General features: G+C 37.5%; 1 protein-coding gene across 1 annotated transcript in view; it reads left to right on the forward strand.

Annotated features, from left to right (window-relative positions):
• Window positions 1-19151, forward strand: part of MEGF10 (multiple EGF like domains 10) — a 101446-nt gene that overhangs the window by 58764 nt on the left and 23531 nt on the right. Inside the window, exons 9-13 of the mRNA XM_424719.8 lie at window positions 136-348; window positions 5714-5888; window positions 6782-6902; window positions 9742-9905; window positions 13076-13178. Of these exons, the coding sequence (XP_424719.3) occupies window positions 136-348; window positions 5714-5888; window positions 6782-6902; window positions 9742-9905; window positions 13076-13178 (776 nt within the window). The remainder of the gene's footprint in view (window positions 1-135; window positions 349-5713; window positions 5889-6781; window positions 6903-9741; window positions 9906-13075; window positions 13179-19151) is intronic.

Below are 19151 nucleotides of genomic sequence, written 5' to 3' on the forward strand. Positions count from 1 at the left end.
AATTCTTGGTCTACTTATGACAAATTTTAGACCTGAATCAGAGATTTCTTATAAATAGTATTTCCCTCAAAACCCCTACAAGCTGTAGTTTACTTAAAGTAAAACTAATGGTTTTCTCCTTTGTTTTTCTCACAGCTGTCAAGATGAGTGTCCAGTGGGCACTTACGGAGTACGGTGTGCTGAGACCTGCCAGTGTATGAATGGTGGGAAATGCTACCATATCAGCGGTGCTTGCCTCTGTGAACCAGGATATACTGGAGAGCACTGTGAAACAAGGCTTTGCCCTGAGGGGGTTTATGGTCTCAAATGTGACAAAAAGTGTCCCTGCCACTTGCATAATACCTGGAGGTAGGCTTTACACCCTATAGCCTGTTCTCTTTTTCTGTGTAGTGCATAGAAATCAGAATATAATCTGAAAAGAAACAATTACTGATGCAGAAGGGCTTTCTGATATACTTTCATGCAAATGGAAGCAACTAAAGATTTCTGAGAGTATTTAGTATTTTCTAACCATAATAAGAAAGAAAATACCAACTCCAAAGAGCTTCTGATTGTTGGTACTTATATGTGTATTTATTCTTAATATTAACCTCTACATTCAGTCACGGATACATGATATAAATGTTATGACAAAATGTGAACCTCTTCTACATTTACCACATGAATAAATCTTTATATTCCTCACTGTATGAAGTCCGTCCTCTGGGATACTTAAATGTGAACTCAATTGACATCAATGGGTATACAGTCTTAAGCTTGAGTCTGACAAGGGAGGAGAATCCATTTTTCTCTCTTCTCTCTCCCTCGCCCTCCCCTCTCTCTATATATAAGACTTAAAGCAGGTGAGTATTCTAATCCAAAATTTCTGAAGCTCTACCAATAGTAAATCTAGATTTCTTTCCTTTTTTTTTTTTTTTTTTTAATTGTCACTTAAACACCAGAAAGCTCTTAAAATCTGATCCCTAGGAACCAACTAAAAGTAGTTTTTCACTTGTCTTATGTTTTCCCATCTCTCATTTCTCATACATAGTTAGTCTTATTTTTTAAGTTTTGTATGTCTTTGTGGACTCCACTCTGAACATACTGTTATGAAAATCTGTAGACTTAACTATTTGGAGACAATCTTTCAGCTGTGAAGGAAGAATGTCAGTTGAAACAAGTCAGTATTTTTAGAGAACAATTCTTATTGCAAAACTGTTCTTCTGATGAAATACTTTGGTCACTGTGCATTTGCTTACATGTACCTTTGTTAATACTCACAGTACCTTATATAACTTTTGTGAGTATACGATGAATTTAGCTGTTGAAAACTGCTGTCAGAGAAATTTGCAGAAATTATTTACTGTAGCATGGAATGCTGTTGTACTTTGTATATAGATTTAAAAAAAAAAAGAAAGAAAGGAAAGAAAAAAGCCTTAGAAGTGATGTTAAAGCACTCAAGCACTTATGCGGAAATAACCTGTTAGGGTTCCGTGACAAATTGTTTTGTGGATTGCCTGAGTTGTTGAACATACCATTCATTGGCAAGTGATGTGACAGCAAGCTGAATTTACTTTCCATTCATGTGCTTGCACAGTCATGTACTTGAACTTCTGTTTATCCCATTTACTTGAGAGGTCTTTTGAAAAAAAAAAATACTCTGTTTTTGACATAAAATCAAGCCACTTTGGGCAATACATTCAAGAATAAATGGAATCATAATGCTGACCTGTCTAGCTCTCAAATTATGCTGGGAGACTGAATACTATTGCGTTATGAATTATGCTAGCTACTTGACTGCAAATTTGTCTGTAGACCGTTGGAAGACTGTACACAAGCTTTGTTTGACAGGAACACATTACAATGTGTAGTGTTTCTGATATTACAGGGATTATTTCTGGTTCATGTTCAACACAGCTGTTTCTTCATTTATACTGTGCAGGACAGCTTGTCGTCAAATCAGATCACAAATGTTCACATGTAAACAGTAACATATGGTTGACTGGTCTTTTGAACATTTTCACCTCCATACGACAAATAAAAAGACTATAGCATTATAGGTGTGGGAGCATATTTTCAAGGGCATTGTAACCATGGGGGAAAATAAAAATTTTCATAACTTTAAAAGTGTATTTGTCATACTTAGGTTTCATCCCTTGAGGTCAGGAGGTGAATAATACCACCAAATAACAGAAATCAAAGGCTAAAAGGCTATCTGAGTAATCATTGGAAGGGATTGGGTTGGAAGGGACATCAAAGCCCACACAGTTTCAGCCCCCTGCCATGAGCAGGGCTGCCCCGTACCAGTTCAGGCTGCCCAGGGCCCCATCCAACCTGGCCTTGAGCGTCTCCAAGGGATGGGGCACCACAGCTTCTCTGGGCAGCTGTGCCAGGGCCTCACTGCCCTCTGAGTAAAGTTTCCTCCTAATGTCTAACCTTAATTCCCCCTCTTTTACTTTAAAGGTTTTCCCTTTATCTTATGACTGCCTGCCTGCATAAAAAGTTGGTCTTCCTCCAGACTAAGCTCCAAATAAGTACTGAAACAAATAGGTTAGAAGTAAGAACTCCCCTGCAGACACATTCTTTTACACCTTTGGCAATTGTTGAGAAGCCACTCATTCAGGATACGACTCTCTTAACACATTAGGGAATACTCTCATTTCATACTTTACCACAAGTAATATTTGGGCTTGTTGTAGTCAAAGGATCTTCATAGTGTTAACCCATTTAACAGCAGCAAATCAGCCAGTAATCCCAGGGTACTAAAAAGGGGATGTATCTCCTCTTTGAATAAACTCTGTGTGTCTGTGTATCTAGGATTTTGAAGGGACTTCTAGGGATTTTTCATCTGTGTATGACCACTGAAACAGATTTCTCAAAGAGGAGTTGTTGGTAGGCCCTGATCCCCAAGTTATTGCTTACATTCTTGCATCCACAGATAAGAAAATGAACTGAAGGTTAATTAAAAAAAAGTGATTTTAGCAGCAAAAAATATTCCTGATCTCAGATGAAACCTAAGTGTGAAAAATTGTGAAGTCTTTAAGATTTTTGTTTTCGTCATTGGTTGTCATGCTCTTGCAAACATGCTCTCACACCTACAGTACTGTTGAGTTCCTTTTAATTTGTCATATGGAGGTTAAAAAGTTAAAAAAAACCAACAAAAAACAGCCAACTATAATGCTACTGTTCACATGTGAGCATTTGTGTTTTGCAGGTAAGTGGCAATATACAAGAAGGTATCTAGCCTTCTTCAAATGCTTAAAGATAAAAAACCACTGTGATGTATTATAGTTTAAAAATGTTGTGTACACATTTCTATTACTATATTATGATTGAGGAAATTGCATCAAAACAACTTTGTCAATAATTCTTTTTTTTTTTTAACAGGGAGGATGGCTCCTCCCTGTTACGTCTTTTAATAGGTATGAGCTAGAGTGAAAATCAGACACAGGCTTCTGTTTCCTGATTAGGTGACATTATTGATATTCCCCTTTTTACTAGATAGCCAAGAATAAATCCAGAGTGAGTTAGCTGGCTGAAAATCAAGACATTCATCTAAATTGCTATAGTACATATTATCACAGATATATTTTATGTCAATCTACAAAGTAAGGTTGAACTTCTAGAAAGTGTGAACAAAAGACTGCATGTAAGAGTGAATGTACTGGCAACATTTCTCAGCATCTCTTTATTTCCCTATCTTAACATAAATCTTATTGGCAATTAAGCTAACTGCATGAGAACCCATCAAAAAGCTTTAGAACAGCTCCAGCTTCCTACATCTAATTACAAATTATGGAATACTAATTTTGGTGTCAATCAATATATGTGCAAGTATGCCTTGTAACACTCACTGGGGGGCACAGAATATTGATGCCTCTGTCTGCTTCATACCTAATGCTTGCTCATGCATGTAGTCTCCCTGTCTTCTGAGAGGAAAAGAACCAACAACAAATAAGCTGGGATTTACTCACGTTTTAAAATGACAGTACTACTAATTTTACATTTAAAATATTCTAATTCATATTCTGATGACCATTCAGTTATAGATTGAACAACTTTTCCATATTCCCTGCCCTGTATTCCTCCACTGGTAAGAAACTTGGGGATTGGATCCAAAATGCCACTGGGTGCCTACAGGAAGGAGTTAAGAATAGGGTACAAATCTGATTCTCCCATCATGTGTTTCCTTAGTCTAGCATTTTGTTTTCCATGAGAATAGTTCTGTTCCAAGTTATTTCATTGGTAAGCATACTTATAACTGAATAAATAACCAGAAGTGTTGACTATGAATCCCAAGAGTTTAGAATCAATTTTGCATGCATCATTTAGCTAAAACAACTTTTCCTCCTGGCTTTATGTAAGCTAGCTTAATACTTTTAAAAAGAGATTTTAATTCTTCATGACCCTCAAATTCTTGTAGTGTTAAAGTGTATACAATTGTATATACAGAATGGACTGTATAACAACATTCCTTTATATGCCTTTATAATTCATTCTTTCCTTGATCAGCACTACATTGTTGGTTTTGTTTTGCAATAGGAAACTTCTGGTTTGAAAGACTGTATCTTGAGACTAAGAACAATTAATACTGCTTTTCCTTGTTTTACAACTTTTTCAAAGAACATGATTATTACTTATGTTTTAGTACTTAAAAGTGTAGTAGTTGTTTTTTTAAACTTTCCAGTGGTTAGGAAAATACTTTATTTCATACACACCACACACCCCCACACAAATTGTCAGCAAATCTCACAAAATCAATCTCTTGTCATGGGTAATTTAACGTGCCTGAACAAAGGCACATTTTTCCACCACACTTAAAGAAACTTCAATCAGTGGCAGACAAATATCTTTAAACAGTCTTGCCATTGTAAATATATTGGATTTGGATTTTAAGGCTTTCTTTTGGTGAGAATTAAGCAAGTGCTTTGTCTGCCAGAGTCCTACAGAGTATCCCATTGTGTCCACTTTTCCAGCACATACATCTTAGCACAGCTGATGATGTCCATTTGTTATGAGGCAACAGCTGTCTGACTGGCCCTTCAATGGAACTGCTGTTCCAGGTAGGGACAGATGGTCTGCCACCAGGTATGGCCAACACAGGGGAGACATTCTCCAAAAGATTCCTGGTCTGGTAGTATATCTGACTTCTGCCCAATGCAAATGATTTTGTAGCATTCCTGGAAAGATGCCTGTTGTTCTCTTTTAAACCAGAGGTTTGGAAAGAGCATGCTTGCAACTCACTCAATGTTGTGTTACTGTTTTAGGATCAGTTGCTGTATTGTTACTTTAGTGAAGCATCATTCCTCAGACAAATTACTGCTGAATTTGGTCAGCCTTATGAAAAGGATCCTATTCTAGTTAAAACAAACATCTACTGATACATTTTGGGGATTTTAACGCTTTCGCCACTTTAATATCTGTAACCATGGATGTGTATTTAATAGTAAAAATTATGTTTTAAGAGAGAAGTTTGTCTTCAACAAGCCACAGAAAAATGATGTATCTTCTTTTCTCTCCATATCCTCCCAGAATGTCTGTGATATGAAATACTATTTTTTTCTATCTTACTTGGCATGCACTTATACATGTGTAGGCAGAGGAAACCCATCTCTATGCGTAGAATGCAAGATCTTTTATACAACCTATCTATAACAGAATTTTGTTCTCCGAAAAAAAATACTGGTATCACATTTAGCCCTGAATTATTTATCCTTTCATCCCCTCTTGGCAGCTGTCACCCTATGTCTGGGGAATGCTCCTGCAAGCCCGGCTGGTCTGGGCTCTACTGCAACGAGACATGTTCTCCGGGGTTCTACGGCAAGTCTTGTCAGCAGATTTGCAGCTGCCAAAATGGTGCTGACTGTGACAGCGTGACTGGAAAATGCATCTGTGCCTCTGGATTTAAGGTAAATATGTTTTACTTTCTTTATTGAAGTGCAGAAGGGTTAAAGATGCCAGAGGGCCCTTTCTCTACCACAGTAAAGGAGAGGTAAGAATGTATGGCTATCACAGGGTGTGTTACAGAATAAGACCCTGGAAAGGCAGAATTTGTGATTAGCTCAAAGTACTGAAATGTAACCATTTAAAGAAAGAAAAGTTCATTGCTTCATAAGACATTGATATACAAATGAGGAAGTGCTCCTGAGATGTAAATAAAGAAATGAACTATAGGTTTCAGTTGTTATCCTACTGTATTGATTCCTTGTGCTCCATTCAGAGAAACTCTAGACAAAGACATTTGTTTTTACAGTTTAAAATATATTATTCGGTACTTTTTACACACTTTGCTGTTCTTTGTGCATTGGATGCTAATAATCTAACACAGAAAACATTTTACAGTATGACTGTTCTAACATTATTATTTCAACTAAATTAATCCTTAAAAGATTTTACATATCTACAGTATTTTCCATTAAACTACTATCTGACTGTGTTTCGATTTTGAACTACTTAACTACTAAAAATACCATCTATTGATCTCACCATGTGCTGTTCATTAGCTATGTGACGTAAGCTCTCATGGCAACTAATAGAAAACTAGTGGTTATTGTAGACCTAAAAGTCACGAAGAACTTGTAGACCTAAAAGTCATGAAGGCAAAAGACTTATTTTCCCTTAAATTCAGAATAAATTAGTGACATCTTAACATAGTCATGGGTTGTGTGTTTTCTGACTTGTGTGGTATCTGAGTCGGTCATCACAATCAGTCAATTCCAAGTCCAGGTAGTTTGTTACAGATACAGTTATATTGTCTGAACTTTCTGTAAGAGTTTTTAGACTCTCTTGTTGTGTAATTCAGGGTGCTGATTGTGGTACTCCTTGTCTTCCGGGTACATATGGAGTAAATTGTTCTTCTGTCTGCAACTGTAAAAACGAAGCCATCTGTTCATCAGTAGATGGTTCTTGTACCTGCAAAGCAGGTAAGTATGACTTCAGATTAATATTCTGTAATCGTAAAATCAAGTTGAGTTTTTGGAGCTGAGAAGAAACAACATATTTAATAAACAGCAGGCCAACTAAAAGGCCATATATTATTCTCTATGCTTCTGCTGCAGTGGAAGGTGAAAAATGGGAGAGCATCTGCTCAGGGAAGAGGACACATACTTTGTATTCATCTGAAAGAGTTGGATATTGTGGCTGGGTGAATTACTAGTATTTATTTACTCTGAGATGGGCTGCCACTTGTAGGGCTAGGATTTGCTAGAATGACTTCCGGCAGTTTACGTGTTGTTAGGCTTCCTAGCCAAAGCAGCCTTATTTCTGCTTCACCTGGATGAGCACCAGCTCTGTCTACCACACTCTGTACCACAGAGACACAGTTATTTTTCTGCCATTTTAACACTGATGTTGGTATCTCCCACTAAGTTATTCATTGGAATGTTATTTTTCTCAGTGTTTCCCTTACAAAACTTTGCCTAACGCCCTTCCCAACCTCAAGACACCATTGGCAGTGCTGTCTACTTTTCTCTGCTTCCACGTGTAATTTTCTGTATCTCCCAGCAATAGTGTGAGAGGACTCACAGGGCTCTTCAGCCCCTCTGGCCAACACTTTCCTGCCAACAGTAATTTTGATGGACAGCATACCTCCACCAGACACTGTGTGCCTGTCCACCTCTACATCTCCCAGCAGCATCTAGCTTTGGGAGGAACAGAAATACCTCAGGTACCCACAGACAAGGTTTGCAGAAATCTTTTCACATGTAAAGATCTTCAGGTCTACATGAGTTCCTGTTCAACACAAAATATAATACTAAGCTCCATTGAAAGATCCCTTCCTGAAATACACACTGAGGATCTGCTCTCTTTTTCATTTCTGCTGTAAGACAGTATTTAGAAGGCAGCATCTCTCAGCTGTGATGCTGGATTACTGAGAAGAGATGGGGCAGGCTGCTGAATACTCCCAAGCAAATCCTTTGCCCAGTTTATGTTTTCACACACTCTAAAAATGTTGGAGGGGCTGGAGGGGACATCAAAGCTCACTGAACCCCAACCCTGTGCTGTGGGCAGGGCTTCCCCCCACCAGGTCAGGCTGCCCGGGGCCCCATCCAACCTGGCCTTGAGCTCCTCCAGGGATGGGGCACCACAGCTTCTCTGGGCAGCTGTGCCAGGGCCTCACCGTCCTCTGAGCGATTAATCTTCCCATAATATGTAATCTAAATCTCCCCTCTTTTAGTTTAAAAGCATTCCCTCTTGTCTTATCACTATCATACTGTTTAAAAAGTCAGTCTCCTACCTGTTTTTAAGCCTCCTTTAAGTGCTGAAAGGCCATAATTAGGTCTCTCCAGGGCCTTCTCCAGGCTGAACAAGCCCAGCTCCCTCCACCTCTTCATAGGAGAGGTGCTCCAGATCTCTAATCATGTCTCCTTACATCCTTTCCCTATTAACTGAAGATATTTTCTGCAAGTTTAATAACTCAGGTGCCCAGTGCTTTGGAGGTTGGTCTGACCCAAGTAAAACAGCAATGAAAATCCTACAGATTTCAATGAAATGAGAATACCTTCCAGTTTTCACATGCTGCATATAACTACAGCTTCCCTGCTTTGCTCCTTCTACAAAAATTCTTCCTCTGCTTTTTGAATTAGTAGTCACATTGCTTTTCAGTCACAATATTTAGAAACAAGGCAGCCCTGTAGCTCTGAGAAAAGCAGGTTAGCCTGGGTAAATCAGCATGCGTTTGGAAAATGTAACCTGTCTGCTATTGAAAGATTCTAAATCTGACATTATTTGCCTCTTTTAACTGTGCTTATATTATGGGAAGCTCTTTAGGGAGACAGAGAAGGAAACTTCAGAAAGCCTTGAAAAACACTGGAGAGAAAGGGTCTCAATTATCTAGCTATTGCAGTGTAACATTTTTTCCTGAAATGACCCCTAAACTCTGAAGTTATCAATCTAGGACACGAGGCAGCTCTATTTCAATACATTTGTTTTGCATAGTGTATTGATTGTACTCTCTGCTGAATTATTTTTCCCTTCACTTAATGTAAACAAGGTACAAAATTAGAAACTTGGCTTGTGTCATTGCTGATGATAACATATGACCGGCTCACTTGGCTTCTGTCATACCCAGTAGTTGATCACATTTTTGAAAACCTGCTTATATTTCCATTTATCCAGTGCACAGTCTGCGAATCACTGCTATCAGACATAATCAGTGGTGAATGCTGCATTTCAGTGACACTTTCCATTACATTCTATTTTGTGTTTGGAGAGAAGTGCAGAAATCTACAAGGTCTTCTGAGCATCCTTGGAGAAATCCAGCTTGTGCACTACTTTACTGTTGTTCTTTCCATATTGTTATATCTTTTCTTTGGGGGGATGTGGTGAGGAGGAGAATCTAAGATTTCTGTTAAAAACACATTGTAGAACTGTCTATATTTAATAATGGCACAAGAACTATGAAAACAGCAGCTTAAATGAAAAGATCATAATTTTTTTAAGGCAATCCCTTAAACCTTTGAATATAGTTAGTGCTTCTCAGCAAAATTTCAAGGTGTCTATGTTTTCCCTTCAAATCTCTCATCAATAGCTCCAGTACACTGGCATTATCTGCAAAGTATGTGCTGTGCACAGATGCTACAAGGTGCCCTTCTGCATCTTTGTTCAATTCCAGACAAATTCTCAGCTGAAATAGTAATTCTATCCTACAGTGATTTTGTGCGTCTCAGAGGTTACAAATGGGAGGTGGAGGGAAATGTGTGCTCAGTGAGGAGTTGGAGGAAAACCTGACTAATTTGTCCCCTTAATTCTTGTTTATGGTAGGTTGGCATGGTGTAGACTGTTCAATCAATTGTCCCAGCGGTACCTGGGGACTTGGCTGCAACTTAACTTGCCAGTGTCTTAACGGAGGGGCTTGCAATGCTCTGGATGGAACCTGTACCTGTGCCCCGGGCTGGAGAGGAGAGAAGTGTGAACTCCCTTGCCAGGTAGTTCAGTCATTTTGATGAGTATGGCACTGTATTGATACTGGGCAAGGGGACACTACTGTAATTCTTATCACTTCATGGGAATAAATCCCCAAGAAGCACTGCACCTAACAGTCATCCCGTGTTTGACTAGATTCAAGATTAGGGACATACACCAAAAAATCTTCTGGAAGAACTCTGCTGCACGGCACACTGAAGCACAGAGTAGGATGACTAGCATGATTAAAGTTGGTAAAGACCTCTAAGATCATCAAGTCCGGCAGTGATGACTGTCCAAGAAATGACTACACAAGACAAAGATGAACAGATGAACATTTTTTTTTTTGCTTTCACACCTGAAAGTTTAACCTGAGACTTCTTCCATGCTCCTCTAGGATTTATTGAAAAACACAGTACCAACTTTTCTCTCTTTTTCAGCATAAAATGCCATCCAAACTGCTTCTATCAAACTACTTTAAGGAAAAACAATGACAGAGAAATGTAGCAAAGATATATTCCACATTTAGCAACATAATTTTAATTAAATTAGCCATATATGTGGTAAGGTATGAATGAAGAACTTCCTTTCTCAGTCAGGCAAGAGAAGGCATTCTTATCATGCAATCCCATGGCAGACTTTTGCCTTTATATTGGACTGTGGCTTCTATTATACCCCCAGACAGAAATCATTCTGTAGACAGACACGTGTATAATCAGTTCTGTTCTACACTGTAAGAACCCATAAAAATCCTTAATTTCAAAGCACAGAAAGATGGAAAATGCAAACAATTCGTTTTACTATTCAACTATTCTAACTACATTTCATAAACAAAGCAAAAATGATTTTTTGGTGAAAAAATGTATTTTTCCAGAACCCATCTTTTCTAATGACAGATTTCAGTTTTCTTGGACATTTTAAACAACTATTAAACAACTATTATTATTATTATCAAGAAACCTCTCTCTGCTCTTCTTTTCCTGTCTTTGTCCTCCTTTCATTTCTGCAGTGTCATCTCCCTAGCAGGTTGGTGGCATAATGTAAAAGTAAAGGAATCACCTGAATTCAGTATGAACCATCTAAATTCCCTGCGCACATCATATTCAAGCTTCTGTCGGTTTGGATTACCTCTGTTTAGCAGTAACACAATAAAAGTAGCTGAACTACAGCATATGACTGGAAGCCACACCTTTGTTTTGAACGAACTGCTCTCAGAGTGTTCTGAAAGAATTTTTTGGGAATGTTTTTTGGTTTGTTTTTAGAGGTAGCTTAGCATATGTTCGTTCTGATATAGTAAATAAAGTGACACACAAATTCTAAAATATTCTGGAAATCTGATTAGAGTGCTTCCTGTGTGTGTTTATGCAGCATTTCCAACAAATGCATCTCAATTAGAAGACTAATTTTTGTTTTTCTAAAGAAACTTTGCTTATCACTTAGTGTCTAATTCTGAAAGATGTTGGTAAGTATCTCCTAAGTTCCATTAGCTCTTCTAAAAGTGACTCCTTAAAAAAATACCAGTAGTTTCATCCCACTTACTCCACTGTTTCAAATATAGCAAGCAAGTGCTCAAAGGAAATTCCCAAGTTTACAATTCCCAACCAACTTACTGTCATGTACTCTCTCACTCTCCACCCACCTCCTTTTATTTCTGTGTCAAATACTGTCCAGAATCATTTCCATATGCAAATACATATCAGTGAATTTCATTTTTTTTTTTTCATTAGATTTAGAAAATCAATACCACTGTTCAGATTGTTAATTAAGATTGACTTAAGTTTGGACAAAATACATAGCAGACTAGAATACCCTTTTTCAGCAATATAGTTCAGAATTTCCTTTATTTTCAAATCTGATAACATACAAAGGAAGTGTCTTCCTTAATCTTTTCTTTTTCTCTCTATAAAAATGGATTCTTGAGATAAGCAAAACACTCCTTATTCTCAAGTAATGCATGATTTTTTCTACTTCAGACTTGAAAGACTGGGAATGGAATATCTGTGTCCTGTGAAACTCTACAGAAAAAAAAAGAAAAAAAAAAAAGGAATACCAGATGAATTTTGATACGTTTTATTCCAGTTTTTAATGTAATTTGACCAATTTTTAACCTTGAATGTAAATGTCTGTCTTTTAAATCTGACATATCTTTTCTTTAGTTATTTCCTCTGGTGTGAATAGCCTCAGAAGTATTAAACTAAATTATCTTTCTGTTTTCCTTGGTTTTGATACTTTATCTACATTATCTATATGCTGATGTAGTTTTGCCTTCTTTTGAGAAAGCAATTGTAAAAATTTTATTCTTTTTCTTTTTTCTCAGATTGACCTTATATGAAATTATGGTCTAAAAGTATGTGTCACCTTCTACTGAAGAAATAGGAAGTAAAATTGATATATTCTGATATAATTCTATGAAAATCAGCTGTGTTCTTTTGGCACAGTTGAACATACTGAGAAGGTTATTTAACTTGTAATGTTAACCTTTTGATAACCTTATTTGTTGGTTCAAAAATGTTCAACAGCCAAAATATAATTTTGTGTAATGTGTAATAGCCCGAGAGCTTCTTTTCTAATATATTCTATGCTGATATGCAGAGGAAAACATTATGAAACAAAAGAAAGTGATACAGCATGCGTTATTTATGAAGTAAACTTTACACTGAACATGTATTTTAATACAATGGTTCACTCCTATTCAATTCTTTTTTTAGAAATTCTGGGTTTAAATGGCACCTTTTTTCTTTTTCTTCTTCTTCTTCTTTTTTTTTTTTTTTTTTTTTTTGACAAATACATGAAAATAAGATCTGAGGCAGGAAGGAAAGTGAATTAAATAATTAAATTAATATCACATCTCCAGGAATCCTGGGTTCTAGACAGGGGACTCAGCTGTAAGAGACATTAGTGGGACAAGTACAAGAAACTTTCATTGCTACCACTGATAGGTAGGCTTCTGTTTTCTGAATATTTATCCAGATAGTTTAATTAATTATTTATCTCCCCTACTCAAATAAAAGAATTAAAATGTAGAACATCAACATTTTCCAGAAGCCAGAAGCATTTTATATTAAGTAAGCTGATTACAGGCTTAGAAGAGATCTGAGGTTTCCTTTTTTCTGAGGCAGGACTGACCAGAACTTGTTCTCGTCTAACTCTCAGTTCTCATCATCTCTGTTTTGTTTTGTTTTCCTGGCCACAGGACGGTACATATGGCATGGATTGTGCTGAGCGCTGTGACTGCAGCCATGCAGATGGTTGTCATCCTACCACGGGTTACTGTCGCTGTCTACCAGGATGGTCAGGTACAAAAGAGACCATTGCAAAATACACTCAGAGTTTCCAGTATGATGGGATTTGGAATTGCCTTCCTTTTTTTTTTTTTTTTTTTTTGTGGGTAAAAGAGCAGTATGTGGGCTTGGAAGGAGAAGGGACCAGTTCTGTGGCTGTTGTGTCCCTTCCTGTCATTCACAGTCATGAAACTTTGTTGGCTGCGGCTTCTATAGAAAACTGGGAATAGAAGATGAAATCTTACAACCTGTGTACCTCCATGCTATGACTCCTCATAAAATTGGTGAACAGATGTTGGCAATCAACCTTGTGCTAGCAGTTTTGATATAAGTTGTGCAGACGCTGTATTGCCATTGGAGTTTCTCATACTTCTGGAGAAAAATAGATTCTCTGTATATACTTCGTCCTGAGTGAAAAGAGCCTTGTTATTGTGGCTTTAGGAAATACATACAGTTATTCATCAGAACTGTGTTTCATGTGCTGTCAGATTGTTTTTTATGGAAACCAGGGCTTTTGAAAACATGATGAAACTACGGGGAAGGTTGAACCATCATGAAATTAATGTTCTTTAGGAGATTTAATTCTCACAGAGATCTCTATGGTGTAAATGTTGGAAAAACTCATTCATCTTCAATTACGATTAGTTGGCATGAGTTTGTCTTGCAGAATGTTCTGGATTTTGTGTCTTACTGTGAGATACTCACTGCTGTAGCATTGCATGGATCTGATTTCAAATATGGACTCATTCCATTTAATAATGAAAAGCCAGCAAGAAAAGCTACCTTTTAACTTCTGCTGTTTTATGAAAGGAGTTTTTTGTGACTTCAGATGTAGTATAGTATTGTTTAACATCACCTCACCCATTCATAAGTCAATATTTTTCCTACTTGACTGGTAGTCCATTATACAATTGTTTTCTTTTTTTCTGTGGTGCTTCTAGGCATACTAGATGGAGGTCAGCAGATAATCTGCAACAAGTAATGGATTTGAAATGGTTAGCAAATTGTTCTGCTCATAAAAGTTTGTGTAGAGCTTGTGACTTCTCAGATACAATCTGTTGATTTTTCCCCCAAATTTTATGTGTGTTTATTTCTTTCAGCTCTGTAGGTGCATTTTGTGCAAAAGTCAGTGTCTGCAGTTCAGGTTGATTAGTTGTAGTTGAGTACAGCTTACCCACTTCTTATTTGTGTAATTTGTCTGTGAGCTTCTGCAAAGTCCTTTGAAGAGACTTTTTTCCTTATACTGTCCTGTAGCTGGTTTCAGTGCGAAAGACAGAGATTTCCAGAGCCAGCACTTACCTTTGTGCTAGGCTTTGACTGAATTTACTCTCCTCCCACAAGCTGCACTGTAACTTGCTGTCAGCCACTCACATACCTCTAGGAAACAACTACCACAAGAATGCAAAAAGAGTAGAGGTGATTTGAGTAGGTTGTTAAAACAAAAACCACAAATTAAACAAACAAAACAATCAAGCAAGGAGACAAACAAACAAAAGACCCAGCCCAATGCAAACAATGCAAACAAAAGCCCAATGCAATGCAAACAAAAAAACAATTATTATTCCATTTATTTTTAGAGATGCTGCTTTGTGTTAGGGGCTATTTTCTTAGGATATTAATGGCCTCTGATGTTCTTATTTGCAGGTAGCCTCAGAATTGCATTTATGTCTTTGAACATTCTTCCTCAAAACCTTATTTGAACTGTTCAAAATATGATTTGTTAAGTTAATAAATTTATGAAAGCATACAGACATTGAAAGATACATCAACAGCTGCAGATCTTGAGTGGTGTGGACAGTTAGAGATGTTCACAAGCTCTGGATGTACCGTCCAAATTAAGTCTTAAGAGTTTCCTAGTACTGGGACAAATTATCAGAGACCAAAAGTATGCAAATGAATAAAGCCAAATTAAAAGTAGTAAAAATCAGCAACTTTCTGTAACAAACTAAAAAAAAGTAATAACAACCAGTGGGATATAACTAACCTAGCAAGTGACAACAATTTCATGCATAGTACAAATCTCTGCAGTGCTGGAATACAAATATTCAAAGGGACAAAATATTTTTGCCTTCAATTTTGCCTTTTACAAGCTTGCTTCTTCTGCATATTTAGACTTCCTGCATGATTGTAGATATAATTGGGTATCCATCCCTGGGTGATGTCATCTCAGCATTGTTTGTAAGACTAGTTTCAACAAGTTGGTGATGTCTAGACACACAACATGACATAAATGGGATAGCTTGCTTTGTAATCAGTGTCTGGAAAAGTCCTCCTCCCACACTTCACATGTTGGAGCTGTACCCAGGAGGAATCTGTTCTCTGTGTAGACATTTATATTTAGAATAATTTTAAAAAGGAGAGAATACTTTAGAAACAGGTTCTCAAATAGCTGTGAGAAGGGCTGTTGTATGTGTGTGTGTAATAGGTGGAGAAACAGGGAGAATTTGTTAAAAAAAACCCCAAACAAACAAACAAACAAACAAACCTACCACCAACAAAAACAACTCAAAACTCAAACAGGAAACCAGTTTGGGATCAGCCTGATGCTAAAACAAATGATGGTTATTGTTGAACAAACACTGGGTGGGAGTGTTAAAAAAAGCACATTTAAACAAGCTTATGAACATGAAATCAGTTTTTTTTTTTTTTTTAATTATCTTTCTTACAAGAATAAATCAATGAATCCAAGCCAAATTTCTCAGAATGTTCTGATGCCTCCAAATTTATGTAAAGCTTCAGAGAAGATACTTTAAGTGCAGTATTTTTCTCATCCGTCCGAATAGAGCATTTTTCTACAGTTTCCCCAGGGAAAGAGAGAAGAGTTTATGTAACTCTGCAGAAGCAAATCAGGAGTGGAAGATTTTTCCCTTGCTGGATGACACAGTTGTGCCATAGCACTGGGGCAGAGGGAGCACACAGCCCTGGAGACAGTCAGAGACCTAGTAGGATGCATGCACCTTGGACAGCCAGGGCAGCCTTGCTGATATGCTTCCTGTGCCTTGGTCCCAAGACAGATCTGTAGCTGAGCATTCTGTCAGCAGTAAGATGCTAGATAGCTTAGTTTCTTAAATAGGCTTTATTTTTGAACACGCCTGTTTTATAATCTGGAAATGGTAACTATGAGTGAATCAGTGCTTTCTGTTTCTGACTACTACAGTGTCAGGAGTTGTGTCAAAACTCTAGAAATAATTGAAAATGTTTAAATAACCTTTATGTTTTTAATTTAGTTTCTTTTATCTATTAGATTTTGAATCCTAAACAAAAGTCCCTTCCTATATAGGATTCCTTTTAGAGATTTCACTGCCTAAGTGCTGAGTCTATAGCAGATTAATTCTGTTGAGAGAAGCAAGAGTTAAGGGTGATGTTTTTTTCCAGGCAATCTTGCCATTCCCTCACATTCCAGGAGCCACATGACATGATGGTACAAATGAGAAACATCCGCCCACACTGAAGATGATGTCTGCCCCAAACGCTCTCATCCCTTGACATTTTCACTATGACTTATAAATAACTTTCCTTCATCCGGAGAGAGTGCAATAGCTAGACAGTGGAAAAGAGTAAGAAGCGTTAAAATAAAAAGCCAAAAGGTAGAGGAAAGAGAAAGAAAACATACCTCCTCGACAAGTAATGATAATTAAGCCTCCTAATAATTTATACCAAAACCTTAAGTTAACTTCTGTGAAAGAGCCACCTCTACCACTTCCCTCAGTAACCGCACAATCCAGCTCCATGGTACCTGTTAATTTCATTCCTTAAACTTAACATGTCCTACAAGCAGCTGCCAAGAACACAGATGTTCCAAACTGCCTAAAATATTAGATAATCCATATTCTTGCAAACTGAATTTTTTCATTAAAGCATTGTAAAAGAGGCTAAGGTTTTCTTCCAGACAGTCTGCTTACCACAGTACGGTGTGGGTGTCAGTGGTAACGCGTTGCTGTTGTGCTTTCTTGGATGTAGTTCTCTTGGACCTTTCAGTTTATGAAGAAATGTCATGTCATACTCATGCCACACTTGTTATTTTAAAAATCAATTTAAAGGCTGTGTTGTGCCAGGGATTGTGAAATACTTGTAGTCTGCTATCTGAACGAAAACAATAGCATTGGTTTATGGAAAAGACAGATGCAGAAATATCAGCCTACATTCTACCAGCGTGTATGGTGTTTATTCATATGCTATGTCAGATAGGATACTGGTGACTTTGCTGTGTTGGACACCTGCTGACGCTAGTCAGATTGTCCATCACCAGATGTGTTGTTGCTGTGAGGAAGCGCAGTGTCTTTTCCATGTGCTCGCGATGTTGTTACTAAGAGGCACATTTGTTGCTGGATTAAGAGCAGACAGGATTGTCATCTGACACCCTCTCCACTGATACAAATAAGTAGGTCCCCAGGGAAGCACCAGCTAGACCTCTCCCGTGCTCCTTAGCTTCTAGTGTGTACGCAGGTTTCTTTTTTCTACTACATAGAAGAAAAAGACATAAAAGAGTACTGTCATAGGCCTTTCTCACATTCAGACTGAGAAATGGGATGCCACTGGGAGCACTCGTAGTGCTGGCACCCTGGTGCACCCCAGCCAGGAGCCTCTTCCAAGGCAGTTTTTCCTCCGCACTGGCCAACTTCTCTCTGCTTCTGGAGTGCAAGTGTCTGTTATTGCAGATCTTCTGTGCAGCACAAACTGAAGTTGTATGTGTGCGTGGTGTCATGATGAACAGTACATTTACCCTCCAAATTTCCATTAAGGGATTTGGCCCACCCTAACTGTGTCATTGTGTCTGTATCTCTTTTGCCTGTGCATTGCGGTGAGTCGTTGTGTGAAATAAATATCACTATTTTAAAAGAAGAACTTCAGATCGGTACATTAAGTACATTCACTTTCTACCTGCTAAGAAGGTAAGAAAGGGAGAAATTATGTTTTCTTGTTACTTTCGTGTGGCTACCAAAAATGTTGTAGATGACAAGAAAAGCATCACTTGGTTGTTTGAGAGTGTGCAACAACAGTATGGCTTTGAGAAAGATACCAGGGTTATCTCAGAAGTGGTTCTTCCACTAAAAATTACAGTTACTGATATTTGCTTTCAATTTGATGCAGCACTGCTGTACAGAAGCTTTTGACCTGGCTTCCTACGAGAACTCCCAGGCACAAACTTTTCTACTACAGCTTCCAGTGAAGAAGCAGCAGCATGAACTTCTAGAGAAAAATCTTTAATCCTTTCCGTAGCTGCTTAACAAGGCACTGCCTTCAGCTATGGATCAAGGCCTTCCCTTCTGCTAGGGACAACGAGGGTACTTCTAAGCAGTGTCTCTGAAATTTTCCACCATTTTCCTGAGTTGTTGCTTCCTTATTTGGGCTGCTCATGCATTCAACAGAGAAGCAAGGAAGCAAATCGGATCCAGTTTTCTCCCATCATAAGTCTCGGATTGCTTAAACAGCAGTAATTTAGTGTTTAACAGTTTTTTCTCAAATAATCAAATATAAAAGGTGGTATCTTGCACCATAATGGAAATTTATCGTTAGCCTTGATAGAACCAAGATTTCCCCAATTTTGAAGGTTCAATCTTGTTTATACTGTATATTAAGTTCAATTCTGAACAATGGAAAGTAAAGCACTGTCCAAATAAGGTTTAATTTTGAGGTTATCCTTGAAAATTCCACATGTTGTGAAGATAAATTGTATAGCAAATACATGAAAAAAAAACTTTACTTATTAATGTTTGGATAACTTTTATCAGACTAATCAAAACAAAATAAGCTGAAAAATAGTGCTTAGTCCAATAATAACTTTACCTTGGAAGATCATAAGAAATAATTGTTGGATTTTTCCCCTTTAAGTGCTGAAACAAATGAAATCTGTGTTCATCTGATCTGGATGGATCATCATGTCTCAAAATATTAAAAATACAGTATGGAGAGTATGTAAACACTTTGCTAGCATGGGCAGAAATATTCCTATCCTTAAATAACTGTTTCCTTTATTCATGCAATTAC

Source organism: Gallus gallus, chromosome Z (assembly GCF_016699485.2).
Source record: "Gallus gallus isolate bGalGal1 chromosome Z, bGalGal1.mat.broiler.GRCg7b, whole genome shotgun sequence".
In the NCBI taxonomy this organism is placed as follows: Eukaryota; Metazoa; Chordata; class Aves; order Galliformes; family Phasianidae; genus Gallus; species Gallus gallus.